Raw genomic sequence first — 19,285 nt, 5'->3', positions numbered from 1 at the left:
ATCACCGAGGCCGAGCAGAGACCCTCCAGAGCAGCTGAGAGAGAGAGAGAGAGAGAGAGAGACAGAGGCAGACAGAGAGAGATACACAGACAGACAGAAAGACACAGAGAGAGAGAAAGAGAGAGAGACAGACAGAGAGACACACACAGACAGACAGAGACACAGACAGACAGACAGACAGAGACACAGACACAGATAGAGAGAGACACAGATAGAGAGAGACACAGACAGACAGACAGTGACACAGACAGACAGACAGAGACACAGACAGAGACACAGACAGAGACACAGACAGACAGACATTATTCAATGTTGATTATTTTGTTTCACTGTGTGAAAGTCCTGGCTCGGCTCGGCTCGGCTCGGCTCTTACCCCCCAGCCAGAGGAAGTCGTTGACTGAGCGCAGCAGCTCGACGGCCATGTGGTAGTGGACCAGAGCGTCCTGTAACATTCCCGCCTGCAGACACAGGTCCCCCACGTGCTTCCTCATGCGGCCCTGACACCGCTTCTTATAGTGCCTTACCGGGACAACGGGGGGAAGAAGAAGAAGAAGACCTTCTCTTAGGCATACTTCCATTCAGAACAAGCTTACAGAAAACACACCCATTTACTCTTTAACAACAACAACAACAACAACAACAACAACAGGAACGGTGTTCATCACCAACACAACAGCTCCGTAACAAGCACCTGTACAACTGTAACTTCTATAAAACGGGTCTTCTCTCAAGGAACTACTCCTTTTACCGCTAAAGGACCAGAAAACTGAAATAATGGTCTTCGGCCCATCGGCGCCGTCCTCCGACGTCATCCGTCAGCGGGGTCCTCTCTCGTCTCACGCGCGTGACTGTCGAACACCTGCCTCTACCTTTTGTGTGTTTCGATAAGCAGATTAGTGCAGTGGTAGAAAGCAGACTGAGATCGATTGCTAGAGCGGAGCTGATGCTCTCCTCGAGACTGTTCTTCACGTGTTCAGAACATCTGGATCGGACTACTGCAGTTCACTCTCTGTGCGTCTGCTAGAACAGCTGTAGAAAACGCAGCAACCGGATTACCGACTGGCGGTAAAACACACGTGAGCACGTGAAACCCTGTCCTCGCTTCTCTTCACCGGGTTCCCGGGTAAGTCCGTAAGATCTTCTCACCCCGTACACCGCTCCAGGACTCCTTCCACCGTCCGCCCGATTCCCGCTCTCAGTTCCGCGCTCACGCCTGAAGCCTACAGGTCTTTCTCCGTGGCTGCTCCTAGTCTCCGGTCTAGTCTTCCTCTCCACGTCAGATCTCCTCCTTCCTGTGTGTATTCTTCAGGTCTGAATCGAGGGTGTAAATTTCTCATCGGGCCTTTTTTTTTTTTTTTTTTTCAGTTTTTGTCTAGTCCTTTAAATTAGTTTTAACTCCGTGTTATACTTCCTGTACAGCACGTCGATTTCAACACCGGTCGTTTTTAAATGCGCTTCACAAACTAAACTAAACTAAGGGAAGAAGCAGAGCGATGAGGACAAGATCAAAGGCAAAAAAAAAAAAAAAAAAGACAACGGCCACAGACTACATCTCTGCCCGGCTTGGCAAAGGAACAGACGACGGGAAGACGGGAGGATTACGAGGGCGGAGCTTGAGGACAGAGAACACTGTTCTGAGCGGGCGGGAGGAGGAGTGATGCGGGGGGGTGGGGTGGAGGGGGGGGGGGATATCACTCCGACTTCATCGGCTCACCTTCTCACACCCGAAAACAAACTCGCACCACAGTGCGGAAGAGCGCCAAGAAGAAAGAGAAATAAACACAAAGCGACAGCGAATAAATAGAAACAAAAACAGGAAACGAGGAGGGAAAACATCCCGGACTTTTCCCTTCTGGAATATTCCACAGGTTCATCTTAAACACAGACACTTCATACACCATTTTATACACAAACACACGTATAGTTTGTCTTGAAGAATAATAATAATAATAATAATAATAATAATAATAATAATAATTTGCAATAAAATCAATATAAAAAAGTATAATGAAATAATTATTAAAGATAATACGAGACCACTTTTCCTTCTCCAAGAACATTTTTTTTAAATAAAGTTCAATTCTTTCACACAAACACACACAACAAAAAAAAGATCACTTACGTTGTAAACATGATAAATATAATAAAAGTATAAATATAATCAATAAAATCCTAACAAAAAGACAGACAAGTGAAGACTGCGTATTTCTAAACATTACCCCCGCCCAATCGAATTCCAATCGGATCAGGTATCTGACGTGTTTTCTCCGAGATCTGATCCGAGAGCCATCTAGAACATTAATGTAATAAGATGAAGGAATCAAGTTAATGACAACCCCAGTTCCGAAAAAGTTGGGACAGTATGGAAAATGTAAATAAAGGGAGTGATTTGGAAAATTCAGTTCCCGCTGTACTATACTGAAATCACGTTATTATCACGTTATTATCACGTTATTATCACGTTATTATCACGTTATTATCACGTTATTTGATGTTTTACTTTGTACATTTTAATTTATTTCTGAAAACATACTTATTCATTTAAAATCTGATGACTGCGACACACTTCAAAAAAAAAAAAAAAAGGTGGGACAGTCGACTGTTCAGCGCTGTGTGACATCAGCTTTTCTTGTAATAACACCGATTAGGCGTTTGGACGCCGGGTGAAGACACCAGATGGTTAAGTTTACTGAGCGGAATTTCCTCCCATTCATCCGTTATGCATTTCATCAGCTGAGCGACTGTACGGGGACTTCGTAACGCGCCACACGTTCTCAATGGGACACAGGTCAGGACTGCAGCAGGACACGCTCGCACCCGCACTCTCTGCTTACGCGACCACGCGCGTGTAATCCGGGAAGAATGCGGTTCGGCTTGTCCTGCTCTGGATGGCAGCACGTTACTCCAAAATGTGCTCATATCTTTCTACATTAATGCTGCCCACATACCTTGAACACTGACACGCCCACATACCTTGAACACTGACACGCCCACATACCTTGAACACTGACACGCCCCCATACCTTGAACACTGACACGCCCACATACCTTGAACACTGACACGCCCACATACCTTGAACACTGACACGCCCACATACCTTGAACACTGACACGCCCACATACCTTGAACACTGACACGCCCACATACCTTGAACACTGACACGCCCACATACCTTGAACACTGACACGCCCCCATACCTTGAACACTGACACGCCCACATACCTTGAACACTGACACGCCCACATACCTTGAACACTGACACGCCCCCATACCTTGAACACTGACACACCCCCATACCTTGAACACTGACACGCCAACATACCTTGAACACAGACACGCCCACATACCTTGAACACAGACACGCCCACATACCATGGGCACAGACACGCCCACATGCCATGACGGACGCTGGCTGATAACAGCTTGGATGGTCCTTTTCGTGAGCCGCGACCCGTCCTTGCTCTTGAAGGACTTTGCCTTTTTGGAGGCTCCTTATATATTATGATTAGACGTTTGCCTCATCGGCTTCACATCACCTTCTCATCACTTATTAGTCCTAAAACTTCCCCTGTCCCAACTGTTTTAGAACATGTTGCAAGCATCAATTCTAACCATGATCTGGAATATTATTAATAATAAGCATCTGAGGAACTCACCTGCTGTCCGTGTCCAACCCGACGAAGTCCTTCTTCTCGAACGGCACGCACAGGAGCGGGATCTTATCCCCGGATTTATCCGTAGCCCGATCCAGCCTTTTGGACTCCAGGACGATGAAGATGGACTGGATGAAGTCCTCGATGGTCTTCTCCAGCTCGGGGCAATCGTCGTATCCGGGGAAGAAGGCCACGTCGGGTCGCTGGAGCTCGGCGGTGGCGTGTCCGCTCAGACCGAACGCCAGCAGACGCGAGTCGTACAGCGCCGGTCCCAGTCTCTCCTTCATGGCGCGGAACCTCTCGGACGTGAGCGCCCACTCGCTGCCCGCCGCCGCACACCAAGCCACGGCCACCAGCCCCACAGCCCTGCGGTGCGACTGGAACTCGCCCCACTCTCCGTTCTCGGGGGCGTAGTGGTGGCGGTAGCGCACGGACAGCGAGCGCTGGTTGTCTCCTACACTCACCTGGGACACGCTCGCCACGCGCTTGTACACGATGAAGAAGTCATCCTCGGGCACGGCGCCCAGCGGCTGCACCAGCACCAGCACCGTCTGGTGATCTTCGGCACACTGCAGGTAATCCGGCACGCTCATGATGACGCGCCGAGGAAGTCTGCGAAGTCGAAACAAGAACAGTGTGAAAGTTCAACCGCACGGCTTCATCACAAACCGCCAGCAAGACAGGAAATGATCTAATCTCGTTATGATTCAGTGTGAAATCTTACCAGCTGCTCATAAAGCATTTCGGAGAGGAGAAAAAAAAAAACCATGACGATACTGGAGATGTGTGAGAACATTGTATCGTGGTATCATTTATCACGATATGGATATTATATCATCAAATCGCCCAGCCCTAACCTCAAAATCATTTCATCACATATTCAAATATATATCACTTTACAATTTCCATCCGGGCTCGATCTTCCCTTACCTCCTGTAGTATTATGTTCCTTAACGTTGGGTTTGATAAACATATATATTTATATATATATATTCCTTTTTAAAAAGCCAGAAAATCTTCCATGAAGTCTGAATGAATGAAAGAAATTTTCAGGGCTGTGTCACAAATCACCCCCTAGCTCCCTTTTGTAAGTGCACTACACATATAAAAGGTATTAAATAACATCTTTACACTTCATGTTCACACTTAATCATCTGTACAATCTTATTCCTATTCTAAACATTGAAAGTTTTAATCCGCTTTAATCCAATCTGAAACCATAATAACGCTAGCAATGCATAAAATGACATATTAGCGAGACCGAATCCCAATCGGCTCCACACTGCCTACCTAGGAGCACTCCATACAGTCCAGTATAACCTTCGCTACACCCTACATAGTGCACTACTCCTCTGTTTGGGATTCAGCCCTACTTACTACCGGCTAGTGTCACAACGACCAAAACAAACACGACGCTGTAAATAAACACTGACGACGCGATGCAGATAAACGCCAAGCGCGACTCCTTAAACATTCCCTGAGTCAGACTACAGTGATAATCACTGAAATGTGCTGGGGTTTAGGAGAATATTTCACTTACATGAGGGCGCGTCCCTTCCGAAAACAGTGTCGGGTTTTCCTTCGGTGGTTTTCTGACAGAAGCGTGTTGCTATAGCGACACCGCCATCTTGTGTTTGGGAGCCCCGCTCGGCTCAGAGGATTAGTAACTCGGTCACGTGGTGCATGTTCATACATTAAATACTGGCATTTAAATATTTAAATAAATACATGAAAGGCGTAAATAAATAAAATGCCTTATTTTATTGCCATCTTAGTTTTACATTGCTTTTATATTGCTGTTGTTGTTGTTGTTGATGATGTTATTATAATCATTTGCCTATTATTTCTGCCTATATTTTTAATGTTATAGTGTTATTATTTTATTGCTGTCACTTTCCCATTTTACAGTGGAAAGAAAGAAAGAATGTCATTACAATTACTGCCAAGTTACTTTCCCATCACTTTTTTATTCTTACTACTGCACTTTTACTCTTTTTTCACACGTTTTATTTTATATTTCTAGATTTCATTGTTATTCTCTTTTTGACACTGCTATTATTATTATTATTATTATTATTATTATTATTATTATTATTATTATTATTATTCCATCCATGCTTATTCTTCACGGTCGCGGGGAACCTGGAGTCTATCCCAGGGAGCATGGGGCACGAGGCGGGGTACACCCTGGACAGGGTGCCAGTCCATCACAGGGCACAATCACACACACACTCACACACCCATTCATACACATCTTATAGTGTTATTGTGCTCTTTATGTCGCTGAGAATAGTTAATGCACTGCATTTATTATTCATTATTAATATTTTTTGCCTTTTTATATTTTGTTACTATTTTATTTTTGTCGTCGCTTTAATTTGTTGCGTTTCTGTATTTCACTGTTTGACACTAGATCCGCGCGCAACTAAATAAACGAATAAACAAGCAACTAAATAAATAAATACGATCTCTAGACGCTAGATGGCGCAAACGCACTCGACACGTTGATGAAGAAGAAACGAAGAAGAAGGCGGAGTCACGTGATCCCCTGTGCACTTACTTCCGGGTGTGTGTTGTATAAGTGTAGTGAAGCCATGTAGCAGAACAGGCTGTGTAAATGAGTGTGTGTGTGTGTGTGTGAGAGTGTGTGTGAGTGTGTTACTCTTCTCCTGAGTTCTCTATCTCTCTCTCTCTCTCTCTGTGTGTGTGTGTGTGTGTGTGTGTGTGTGTAGAAGTTTATGTGGTTTAAAGTTGAGATTAATTTAGAGATTTAAACATGTCGGTGCAGCAGGGCAGAGAGAGCCTGAATACCGGGGCAAATCATCATCATCATCATCATCACCACCATCACCACCACCTTCCTCTCCATCCTCACCTCCATCCTCTTCCTCCTCCTCCTCCTCATCTTCATGTCCGGAAAGAGGAGGGTTTGTGTAGAGATGGTTTGGGTTACGGTGTAGAGCAGGACAGTGAGGAAGAGGAGGACATTTTAGCTGCACAGGACAGCGACCAGCCCAGAATCCTGCTGATGGGGCTCAGGCGCAGCGGCAAGTCCTCCATACAGAAGGTCTTTACACACACACACACACACACACACACTCACACACACTCACTTTATTCACTCTCAGTATACATACACAGTTACATTCCATCAGCTGTAAGGAATAAATAAGAGAGTCCTGCTGGAATAAAAACAATAAGCAATCCTCACAGAATTTGTAATGGTTTTAATGGAAACTGTACTGGTGGGAGACCCCCTGTGGGTCTCTACTGGTAATTTGTTGCCTTCTATTGGTGGGATGTTGCGTCTAGTGGATACCATTAAGGACCGGTAATGGTTAAGAGTTGATGGTTTGTAATGGTATTTGTAGTGGAAACCATTAGAATTTCTGTGATGGGTTTTTTTTCAGCAGGGAGCACTTCACTTATTATCAGCTCTTATTATTATTATTATTATTATTATTATTGTGTGTGTGTGTGTGTGTAGAGGACAATGTTCTGAGCTGAAGCTCTCCTTATCAGAGTGAAGCTTAAGCGCAATTTCAGTACACACACACACACACACACACACACACACACACTTCTCACTGCAGTGGTTACTGTAACGTCTCCATGGTAACGTGTTGTGTGAGTGGTCTGACTCTCCTGCTGTCTCAGGTGGTCTTCCACAAGATGTCCCCGAGCGAGACGCTGTTCCTGGAGAGCACTAACAAGATCTTCAAAGACGACATCAGCAGCAGCTCCTTTGTTCATTTCCAGATCTGGGATTTCCCGGGGCAGGTGGACTTCCTCGACCCCACGTTTGATTACGAGATGATTTTCAGAGGCACCGGAGCGCTCATCTTCGTCATCGATGCACAGGTGAGCTGGTTCTCCTCGCTCGCGTTCTCTCGCCTGCTTTCCCTTTCTCTCGCCTGCTTTTCCTTTCTCTCGCCTGCTTTCCGTTCTCCTCGCTCGCGTTCTCTCGCCTGCTTTCCCTTTCTCTCGCCTGCTTTCGATTCTGCTCGCTCACTTTCCCTTTCTCTGTCCTGCTTTCGGTTCTCCTCGCTCACTTTCTCTCGCCTGCTTTCGGTTCTCCTTGCTCGCTTCCCGTTTCTTTCGCCTGCTTTCGGTTCTCCTCGCTCGCTTTCGCTTTCTCTCACCTGCTTACCCTTTCTCTCGCCTGCTTTCGGTTCTCCTTGTTCACGTCCACTTTCTTTCGCCTGCTTTCTGTTCTCCTCGCTTGCTTTCTCTCGCTGACTTTCGGTTCTCCTCGCTGGCTTTCCCTTTCTCTCTCCTGCTTTCGGTTCTCCTCGCTCGCTTTCCCTTTCTCTCGCCTGCTTTCGGTTCTCCTCGCTCGCTTTCGCTTTCTCTCGCCTGCTTACCCTTTCTCTCGCCTGCTTTGGTTCTCCTTGTTTACGTCCACTTTCTTTCGCCTGCTTTCTGTTCTCCTCGCTTGCTTTCCCTTTCTCTCGCCTGCTTTCAGTTCTCCTCGCTCGCTTTCACTTTCTCTCTCCTGCTTTCGGTTCTCCTTGCTCGCTTTCCCTTCCTCTCGCCTGCTATCAGTTCTCCTCGCTCGCTTTCTCTCGCCGGCTTTCGGTTCTCCTCGTTCGCTTCCCCTTTCTCTTGCCTGCTTTCTCTTTCTCTCGCCTGCTTTCGGTTCTCCTCGCTCGCTTTCCCTTTCTCTCTCCAGCTTTCGGTTCTCCTCGCTCGCTTTCCCTTTCTCTCGCCTGCTTTCGGTTCTCCTCGTTCGCTTCCCCTTTCTCTTGCCTGCTTTCTCTTTCTCTCGCCTGATTTCGGTTCTTCTCGCTCGCTTTCGCTTTTTCTTTCGCTTTGTCGCTTTCTTTCTCTCTCCTTTTTCTTTCGCTTTCTTTCGCATGCTATTTTTTCCGCTTTCTCTTTTGCTCTCTCTTTCTTTTGCTCTCCCTTTTTCTTTCCTGTCACTTTTTTTTTTTCTGAATTTTTTTGTAATTGCTCTGTTTTTCTTTTATCTGCATATTTATTCTTTTGCCTGTTTGTTTTTTTTATTCTTCACTCGCCCCCTCTTCTTACAATTTTTCTCTTTTTTTTTTTTTTCTTCTTTCTCTCATTTTGAATTTTTCACTGGCTCGGTATTTCTTTCATCTGCATGTTTTTTTCTTCCACTCGTTTTCCCCCCATCACTCATTTTTTTTCTTTCAGTTGATTGTCATTTGTTTCGCACACTAGATCAGCTTTCCCTGCACTACAGGTGTGATATCAGACAGACACGTAGTTTTGATAAAAGCAGTTGGGGGAGGGTAGTGACTCCGCCGACTTTGCAGAGGAAGGAGCTGTTGCGCAGTGTTTGTACGGGATCAGCTGCAGTTGAAGCTGAACACTCGTCTCCTCCTGCAGGACGATTACATGGAGGCTCTGGGAAGGCTACACCTCACCGTGTCCCGCGCCTTCCGAGTCAACCCCAACATCAACTTCGAGGTGTTCGTGCACAAGGTGGACGGCCTTTCAGACGACCACAAGATCGAGACGCAGAGAGACATCCACCAGAGGGCTAATGACGACCTGGCAGACGCCAGCCTCGACAAGCTGCACCTCAGGTAAACCTCAAGTCTCTGATAAAGGAAAAACAGGAATGAGATTAAATACAAACTGAAGAAATCATAAAAATAGAGAGTGGAGCATTTTCAGCGGTTTTATTTTTTATTTTTATTTTTTTTAATTAGGTTCGGTGGTTGAGTTTAATTTACTGGTACATAATTGTTTAAGTACATAAAATTTAGAAAGTGGTGCATGGACCCCGATGATCGCTGCTTGAATTACTATAAATATTGTAAAAGGGAAACCTTATACAAAAACTGGGCGCGATAAAGACCGTCCCCTCCGAAACGGTTGGAGCGGCGAGGCCTGTTTGTGCTGTACACCAGAGACAATCGGGTTTGAGATCGAAAGACGGAGATGAGACGAGAGTTTAGGATTTCAGACCAGCCAATTGTTAGGCGAACAAAAGTATAGGAACAGATAAGTCTTGAAGTAAATAACACTTAATATTCGGTTGCATTTCCCCCGCTTGAAGTAACTTCATCAACCCTGCGACTCACTGACACCAAACTGCTGGATTCTTCTGTTGTGAAGCTTCTCCAGGGTTTTTACTGCAGTCTCTTTCAGGTGTTGTGTGTTTCGGGGGGTTTCTCCGTTCAGTCTCCTCTTCAGGAGGTGAGATGCTGCTCCACTGGGTGAAGGTCTGGTGATGGACTTTTCCAGTCTAAAACCTTCCACTTTCCCCCTGATGAAGTCCTGTGTCGAGGTGGAAGTGTGTTTTGGATCGTTGTCTTGCTGCATGATGAAGTTCCTCCTGATTCATTCGGAGGCATTTCTCTGTAAATTATCAGACAGGATGTTCCTGTAGACTTCTGAATTCATTCTGCTGCTCCATCATGAGTTCATCATCAATAAAGATCAGTGAGAATGTTCCAGAAGCAGCCGTGCAAGCCCAAGCCGTGAAGCTACCTCCACCATGTTCCACAGATCAGCTCGTATGTTCTGGATCATGAGCAGATCCTCTCTTTCTCCACACTTTGGACTTTCCATCACTTTGGTAGAAGTTCATCTCGGTTCCAGAACTTTTCTGGATCATCTCTGTGTTTCTTTGCGAATTCCAATCTGTCTTTCTGATCCTTGCTGATGATGAATGGTTTGCATCTTGTGGTATTGGCCTTGATATTTCTGCTCTCGAAGTCTTCTTCTAACAGTGGATTGTGAGACCTTCACCCCTGCCCTTTGGAGGTTGTTGGTGATGTCACTGACTTTTGTTTTTGGGTTTTTCTTCACAGCTCTCACAATGTTTCTGTCATCAGCTGCTGCTGTTTTCCTTTGCCGACCCATTCTGTGTCTGTTGCTAAGTACACCAGTGGTTTCTTTTTTCTTCAGGACATTTCAAATTGTTGTATTGGCTATGCCTAATGTTTGTGTAATGCCTCTGATTGATTTTTCCCTCTTTTCTCCCATAGACAGCTCTCTGATCTCCGTGTTGGTTTATCCTTTTAAACAACATGCAGTCTTCACAGGTGAAACCGAGGGCTCAAACCAAGAGTAGGCCTTCAGAGCTATTCATTCTTCAAACAGTCACTCTAACAGGACACACCTGGATAGCAAGAAACACCTGTCAGTCATATGTTCCAATATTTTTGATCACTTAAAAAAAAAATTGGGTCGGTTCAAAGAAATGGTGCCATCTTTTAAGTTGTTTAACACGTCTAGGTGCCGATACGATTAAATGAAAGCTGAAATTTTGATCCATCATCTCCTTTTCATCTTTTGATCTCAAACCCAAAAGTACAGTAATGTGTAAATTGTAAAGTCATTGTGACGTGCATAGCAAAAAATAGCATCGGCCTTGCTGTTCCAATACTTTCGGACGGGACCTACATGATCATGATGATATTATTATTATTATTATTACTATTATTATTATTATTATTATTATTATTATTATTAAGTTATTATAAATAACTCAGGTGAGTAAGTGAATGTAAGCTAGTGGGATCCGTTAGCATGAGCTTAAGACAAGTGTTCATTAATTATTAGCATGCTTGGCTGAAATATTCTATAAAAAATGATAAAATGATCTAAAATTATTCTAGGAGCCTCACTGTAAGGGTTGAAGGCCCTGTGTTATTAGCATTAGCATCGGAGTTTTCCTGAACATGCTAGGTTTTTCTTGTTGGCTTTAATATAATAAATGTCGGTTTTTTTACGCACGTTAGATCATTATAACCCTGTTTATCAGTAAAGTTTTCATCATGTATTTATTTGTTGCTGTGTGTGTGTGTGTGTGTGTGTGTGTGTGTGTGTGTGTGTGTGTGTGTGTCTGTGTGTGTGTTTTTCAGCCTTTACTTGACCAGCATCTATGACCACTCGATATTTGAGGCGTTCAGTAAAGTGGTGCAGAAGCTCATCCCTCAGCTGCCCACGCTGGAGAACCTCCTCAACATCTTCATATCGGTGTGTGTGTGTGGAGGGGGGGCCCCGTTAGCTCCCGTTAGCTCCCGTTAGCTCCCATTAGCTCCATTAACTCCATTAGCCGTGCAGTGCTGAATCGGTTTGTTTTCTCCTGCTGAACACTGTGGTGTGTGTGTGTGTGTGTGTGTGTGTGTGTGTGTGTGTGAGCAGAACTCAGGGATCGAGAAGGCGTTCCTCTTTGATGTTCTCAGTAAGATCTACGTGGCCACAGACAGCTCTCCTGTGGACATGCAGTCGTACGAGCTGTGCTGCGACATGATCGACGTGGTCCTCGACGTCTCCTGCATTTATGGGTGAGATACACGCTCTGGGTGTGTGTGTGTGTGTGTGTGTGTGTGTGTGTGTGTGCGCACAACTCACAACTCTCAACTTCAACACACAGGCTGAAGGAGGACGGCAGTGGCACTGCATATGATGAAGACTCTTTGGCCATCATTAAGCTGAACAACACCACTGTGCTCTACCTGAAGGAGGTCACCAAGTTCCTGGCGCTGGTGTGTATCCTGAGAGAGGAGAGCTTCGAGAAGAAAGGTAACACACACACACACACACACAGAGAAACAAAGATGCTTCGGTCATCTGATGACTGTGAAGGCACATAACGTTGTGTGTGTGTGTGTGTGTGTGTGTGGTTTCTCACCTCAGGTCTGATAGACTACAATTTCCACTGTCTGAGGAAGGCCATACACGAGGTGTTCGAGATGACGGTGGTCCGAAGGAACTGCTTAGAAGATCTGCTCGGTGACTCTGGCGGCAGCAGCAGCAGCGCTGTTAAAGCGCCGGTGCTTAACGGCACCCCTAGAGGCCTGGTGTGACATTACAGGGGGTGGGGTTGTCATAATAAGGGGAGGGGCTTCTAAAGTGATGAGATTACATTTAGGAGAGAGGGCTTGGGAGCAGGTTTAAAGGATGAACTCTGTATCTGGACAGCTGTAGTAAACCCCGTGTGTGTGTGTGTGTGTGTGTGTGAGTGTGACGAGTTGTCTGTGATCGGTTCAACCATTCACATCACTCTTAAAGGAAAAGTTCCTGCTAAAAATTTTTACCACAAATCGAGTCACTGGAGCTTCAAGGCTAGTATAGCTAACAGTTAGGGGGATCTTATGGCTTCCAGTTTAGCGTCATGTGTTTCTCGACCAAGAGGAACTTCCTGATTCTGAGTGCGTTTGTGGACTCGCTGCTGAATCCCAGATGGACACAGGAACACAAATATTTCCTTTATTAGACGTTCTCTCCAAAGACGTCATGCATAAACACACCGTTTTATCTCTGCTTACGCCTCTTAAGCCGAGAAACTTCCGGAAATATTTCTATTCCCGCTCTTAAGCCGAGAAACTTCCGGAAATATTTCTATTCCTTCTCCTTAAGCCGAGAAACTTCCGGAAATATTTCTATTCCTTCTCCTTAAGCCGAGAAACTTCCGGAAATATTTCTATTCCTTCTCCTTAAGCCGAGAAACTTCCGGAAATATTTCTATTCCTTCTCCTTAAGCCGAGAAACTTCCGGAAATATTTCTATTCCTTCTCCTTAAGCCGAGAAACTTCCGGAAATATTTCTATTCCCGCTCTTAAGACGAGAAAATTCTGGAAATATTTCTATTCCTTCTCCCTAAGCCGAGAAACTTCCGGAAATATTTCTATTCCTGCTCTTAAGCCGAGAAAATTCCGGAAATATTTCTATTCCTGCTCTTAAGCCGAGAAACTTCCGGAAATATTTCCATTCTTGCAACTGGGACAAGGATGTGGATAAGTGTGTGTCTGTAGACCCGCCTCTTGTTCGTTTTTATCCCGAGCAGAAATATTTCCGGAACGTTCTCTCTCTAAAGGTGGGATGGAAAAAAAACTCTACATTTATGACTAATTGTCTGACCCTTCAAACTTAAATCCTTTATAAATCGTTTAGCGTTGCTTAAATGCACGGTTCAAATAACGATGTGATTGATTAGACGTGTATTTACGTTGCCGTGTGTGTGTGTGTGTGTGTGTGTGTGTGTGTGTGTGTGTGTGTGTGTGTGAGAGAAATATCGATATAAATCGTGCAGCCGTAAAATCCTGGAAACTTTACGTCACTTTACAACAGACCGGTATCGCACCCGGAGCACGTCTGCGGCCGCCGTGTTTAGTCTGGCGTCTGCTTCTTTCCGTTTGGCGACCCGTGCTACAAGGCTAACGTAGCTGGGCATCTGTAGGAAGTGATGCATGATGGGAAAACGTGTTAGTTTCTATAATAACAGACCTCTCACACTGTCCCTCAACAGAATGTAGCATGTTCATACTTTACTTCTGTGTGCGTGTGTGCGCGTGTGAGTGAGTGCGTGTGAAAACATTCACGTATGATTCTTCTAAGACGCGGATCGGATCGGATCTGATCCGACACGTCCGCAGCGAGTTCGTTTGACGTCAGAATTGCGCTCAGAAACCAGACGAAACTAAGAAGGACACGGTTTACCTCCGCTCGGACTCGGAAATCGGTCGTTTCTACGACGACGCGTACAGTACACCACCACAGACCGGTACGTTCCCAGATGTGACGGCCAGCTGTTACGGCGCGCTCCCGTCACGGGCGGAGTCACAGTAATTAAACACGTTTTATCCAGAAAGTGAAGCGCTGTTTATTACGAGAACAGTACGCCGAGAACGTCCGATCGACACGTAAATCCCGAAATGACACGTCTCGGACAAGAACGTGCAAAGAAGAAAAAAAAAAAGCACGTTCGGGACGGACGCACCGGGCGTGTATCGATTTATTTCAGTTTCCACCCAGAGGACTTTCACATCGAGTTTGGAGTCGAGCTGGACGTTTACAGGTGTTTTTCAGCTTCACGTCTAAACAGCTTCCTTTAAGAGACATTTAAACTGTAATAACCGTAATAATCCGTCCGTACAGGAGTTATTGTGTGCTTATGATTGTTGTGACCAAAAATGCTCGATTTTGCTGCGACGTTTTCCTAAATTGGCGCAAAATCCGTTGGCAGACGAGACCTTTCAGCTGTACTCGTGTTCGGCGTGAGGATGTCACGTGACGCATCTGGGCCCGTTCGTTTCTGACACCGCAGAGTTTGGGGCTGGGGTCGGGGGGGGTGGGGGTCGGGGGGGTGTCGGGGGTCGGGGGGGTGTCGGGGTCGGGGGTCGGGGGGGGGTTGTTTTCAGACATCTTCAGGACGGAGGAGTTTACGCTTCTTTGCAGTTTCTCTGAAACACGTCAAGCTCTGTGTTTTGTTGTTGTTGTTGTTTACTTATTAACTTCAAGAGAGAGAAAATGAGCGTCTGGTGAGGGAACCCCTGTTTACACCTGCTGTAATGTATTTCGTGGTCGTTCGAAAACATTAACCGTAACTATAAATGGATAAAAAAAAAAAAAAAAGTATGACTCTCCGTCCTTTAACAAATAAAATGTTCCAGTCCCGAGGAACTGCTGTGGGATAAAAGGAATAAAACACGTGAGGTGATATCAGTAGGTGAGGAGGGTGCAGCCCAGAGCGTGTGTTCATTCCTCTCTCTCTCTCTCTCTCTCTCTCTCTCTCTCTCTCTCTCTCTCTCTCTCTCTCTCTCTCATTCTGAAGAAGCGTCTGCCCCAGTGCGCCCGAGTTAACACTTTAAACTAAAATCAACACGGGCGTGCTATAATGCAGTGAATCGTCTAGAACGTTCTCTTCCTGAACTATTACACAGCGTCCGTGTGAGTGACGTATACCCGAGACTGAAACACCTGGGATTAACACTACACCTGTGTGTGTGTTTCCTCTCAGTGCTGAAATGTTAACACTGCTACTCTACAGCCGAGCGGAGCGTCTCCTCCTGAGTGTCCGGGTCCAAAGATCTATCTTTTTTTTTCTTCTTCTTTTTTTATACGCAAAACTTTATATTTATATTTATATATATTTGTATTCGGAAATGCGGATTCTCGTTGAGTGTTGGACATGTTGGAGGATGTTGGGGTTTTTTTGTTTCTGTTTTTTTAATCCAGTGCGGAATTGATTCACGTTAATATCGTGATTGAAATGAATTGTTATCCTGCAAAAAAAACAACCAAAAAAAAAACCGAATGAGATTTATTTTGCTTGAAAGTACGTCCATATGTTAATAAAGCTATATTTTGTTGAAATGTTATTTCTATAAGCAGTTCGTTTTCATTTAAGCTTCTTTACTACCATGATAAAGGTCATATTTCTGTCACCATGCATCAGAGAATATCTATCTATCTATCTATCTATCTATCTATCTATCTATCCATCTATCTATCTACTGTATCTATCTATCTATCTATCCATCTATCTATCTACTGTATCTATCTATCTACTCTATCTATCTATCTATCTACTCTATCTATCTATCTATCTACTGTATCTATCTATCTATCTATCTACTCTATCTATCTATCTATCTATCTACTCTATCTATCTATCTATCTACTCTATCTATCTATCTATCTACTGTATCTATCTATCTACTCTATCTATCTATTGTATCTATCTATCTACTGTATCTATCTATCTATCTACTGTATCTATCTATCTATCTACTGTATCTATCTACTGTATCTATCTATCTACTCTATCTATCTATCTATCTACTGTATCTATCTACTGTATCTATCTATCTATCTTATCTATCTATCTATCTATCTACTGTATCTATCTATCTATCTACTGTATCTATCTATCTATCTATCTATCTACTCTATCTATCTATCTATCTATCTATCTACTCTATCTATCTATCTATCTACTGTATCTATCTATCTACTGTATCTATCTATCTACTCTATCTATCTATCTACTCTATCTATCTATCTACTCTATCTATCTATCTATCTATCTACTGTATCTACTGTATCTATCTATCTATCTATCTACTCTATCTATCTATCTATCTACTGTATCTATCTATCTATCTATCTATCTACTGTATCTCTCTATCTATCTATCTATCTATCTATCTATCTATCTATCTATCTATCTGGAAAGTCTTCACAGCGCTTCACTTTTTCCACATTATGTTACAGTGTTATTCCAAAATGGATTAAATTCATTATTTTCCTCAAAATTCTACAAACAACACCCCATAATGACAACGTGAAAGAAGTTTGTTTAAAACCTTTGCAGATTTATTAAAAATAAAAAAGAAATAAAGCACACATACATAAGTATTTTGCTCAATACTTTGTTGAAGCAGCTTTGGCACCGATTACAGCCTCAAGTCTTTTTGCGTATGATGCTACAAGCTTGGCACACCTATTTTTGGGCAGTTTCTCCCATTCTTCTTTGCAGGACCTCTCGAGTTCCATCAGGTTGGATGGGGAGCGTCGGTGCACAGACATTTTCAGATCTCTCCAGAGATGTTCAATCGGGTTAGGGTCGTTGTCCTGCTGGAAGATGAACCTTCGCCCCAGTCTGAGGTCCAGAGCGCTCCGGAGCAGGTTTTCATCAAGGATGTCTCTGTACATTGCTGCATTCATCTTTCCCTCGATCCTGACTAGTCTCCCAGTTCCTGCGGCTGAAAAACATCCCCACAGCATGATGCTGCCACCACCATGCTTCACTGTAGGGATGGTATTGGCCAGGTGATGATGGGTGCCTGGTTTCCTCCAGACATGACGCTTGCCATTCAGGCCAAAGAGTTCAATCTTTGTTCAATCTTTGTTCCGAGAGTCCTTCAGGTGCCTTTCGGCAAACTCCAGGCGGGCTGTCATGTGCCTTTTACTGAGGAGTGTCTTCCATCTGTCCACTCTACCATTCAGGCCTGATTGATGGAGTGCTGCAGAGACGGTTGTTCTTCTGGAAGGTTCTCCTCTCTCCACAGAGACACGCTGGAGCTCTGTCAGAGTGACCATTAGGTTTTTGGTCACCTCCCTGACTAAGGCCCTTCTCCCCCGATCGCTCAGTTTGGCCGGGCGGCCAGCTCTAGGAAGAGTCCTGCTGGTTCCAAACTTCTTCCATTTACAGATGATGGAGGCCACTGTGCTCATTGGGACCTTCAAAGCTGAAGACATGTTTCTGTACCCTTCCCCAGATCTGTGCATCGATACAATCCTGTCTCGGAGGTCTACAGACAGTTCCTTGGACTTCATGGCTTGGTTTGTGCTCTCACATGCATTGTTAACTGTGGGACCTTATATAGACAGGTGTGTGTGCCTTTCCAAATCATGTCCAATCAACTGAATTGACCACAGGTGGACACCAATCAAGTTGTAGAAACATCTCAAGGATGATCAGAGGAAACAGGACGCACCTGAGCTCAATTTTGAGTGTCATGGCAAAGGCTGTGAACACTTATGTACATGTGCTTTTTTAGTTTTTTATTTTTAATAAATTTGCAAAGATTTCAAACAAACTTCTTTCACGTTGTCATTATGGGGTATTGTTTGTAGAATTTTGAGGAAAATAATGAATTGAATCCATTTTGGAATAAGGCTGTAACATCACAAAATGTGGGGAAAGTGAAGCGCTGTGAATACTTTCCGGATGCACTAAAGGTATGTGCACCCCCTTCCTAATTATTGTGTTCAGGTGTTTCAGCCACACCCATTGCTAACAGGTGAATAAAGTCAGGCAGGTGTGGTAGCCACACCCGTGCACTCTCCATAGACAACAGTTGTCAGAATGGGTTGTACGGAATGCCGAAAGTCAGCTGGTGCTGCTGGATCTGTCTCAATCGACTGGAAGTGCTGGTACTGTGAAATGGAAGCGTCTAGGAGCAACAACAGCTGAGTCACAGAGTGGGGCTACAGAGTGCTGAAGCTGAAGATAAAAATCACTAACTGCTTCTGGAAGCAACATCAGAACAAGACCTGTGCTTCATGAAATGGGTTTCATGGCCGAGCTGCTGAACTCAAGCCGAAGATCTCTATATGCAGGGCCGAGCAAAGCACCGATACTGGACTCTGGAGCAGTGGAAATGTGTATTCTGGTGCGATGGGTGCAGAGTTTCATTCCAATCCAAGCAGGAGCCACACCCGAGTCTGTTGAAACCCAAACTCAACTGATCAAACGGGTGGAATCGGGCATGGCTCCTGCTTGATTGGAACGAAAACCTGCACCCACACCCGCCCTCAGTTTCCTGTGCACAAAGTGAGGACCGTAAACACACGATTTGAAGAGTTTGGTCTGGAGGAACTCCTGCACCCGAACCCCACTGAACACCTTTAAGGAACTGGAACTGGAACGTCGTCTAGCATCGGTTCCTGGCGTCGTTACACCTCTTTCAACTGGATTGAAAAGGCAAATATTCCCACAAACACGTTCCAAAATCTTGTAGAAAGACTTCCCGGACGATCGGAGGCTGTTACAGCTGCAAAGGTATTGCAGTGCCTTATCAATGCCCATGGGTTTGGAATGGGATCTCCAACAAGCGTACAGTCATCTAGCTGTGATGGTCAGGTGTCCATATACTTTTGGGCAAACTTAAAACTTGGATGGGAAAATATATATTTCAACAGTTGTTGTAGATTAATAATAAATGATTATAAAATCAGACTGTAATGCTATGCAGTTGCCGCTAGGTGTCATACATAGTGTACATCATTCAGGACACATTATGTGTGCGAGTATTCAGTCCTGGTCCCTGATTTGTGCTTTTTGAGGACAGAAATGCCTAATTAACACACTTTCATGAAAGCATGGCCAATGAGGACACTTTGGCATGAAGCAGCTCAG

General features: G+C 44.6%; 2 protein-coding genes across 3 annotated transcripts in view; one reads left to right on the top strand and one right to left on the bottom strand.

Moving 5' to 3' along the window:
- The window catches only part of trappc9 (trafficking protein particle complex subunit 9), a 246,251-nt gene extending 240,946 nt beyond the window's left edge, over positions 1-5,305 (bottom strand). For both annotated transcript variants that reach the window (XM_053685549.1, XM_053685550.1), the window contains exons 1-4: positions 5,195-5,305; positions 3,658-4,266; positions 374-519; positions 1-34 (exon numbers count right to left, since the gene is read on the bottom strand). The exon at positions 1-34 is cut by the window's left edge and continues 92 nt beyond it. In XM_053685549.1, coding sequence (XP_053541524.1) covers positions 1-34; positions 374-519; positions 3,658-4,247 — 770 coding nt within the window. In that variant the 5' untranslated portion in view covers positions 4,248-4,266; positions 5,195-5,305. The remainder of the gene's footprint in view (positions 35-373; positions 520-3,657; positions 4,267-5,194) is intronic.
- Positions 5,306-6,204: 899 nt separating this feature from the next.
- On the top strand, positions 6,205-14,708 carry rragcb (Ras-related GTP binding Cb). Its single transcript, XM_017486143.3, has 7 exons — positions 6,205-6,721; positions 7,312-7,515; positions 9,010-9,209; positions 11,499-11,613; positions 11,782-11,924; positions 12,014-12,162; positions 12,277-14,708. Exons 1-7 carry the CDS (start codon positions 6,431-6,433, stop codon positions 12,444-12,446), a joined length of 1,272 nt encoding a protein of 423 aa, XP_017341632.1. The 5' UTR covers positions 6,205-6,430; the 3' UTR covers positions 12,447-14,708.
- Positions 14,709-19,285: the final 4,577 nt, after the last annotated feature.

Source organism: Ictalurus punctatus, chromosome 14, assembly GCF_001660625.3.
Source record: "Ictalurus punctatus breed USDA103 chromosome 14, Coco_2.0, whole genome shotgun sequence".
Classification (NCBI taxonomy): Eukaryota; Metazoa; Chordata; class Actinopteri; order Siluriformes; family Ictaluridae; genus Ictalurus; species Ictalurus punctatus.
Note: the sequence above shows the minus strand (reverse complement) of the source record. Positions and strands in the feature narration are given on the sequence as shown.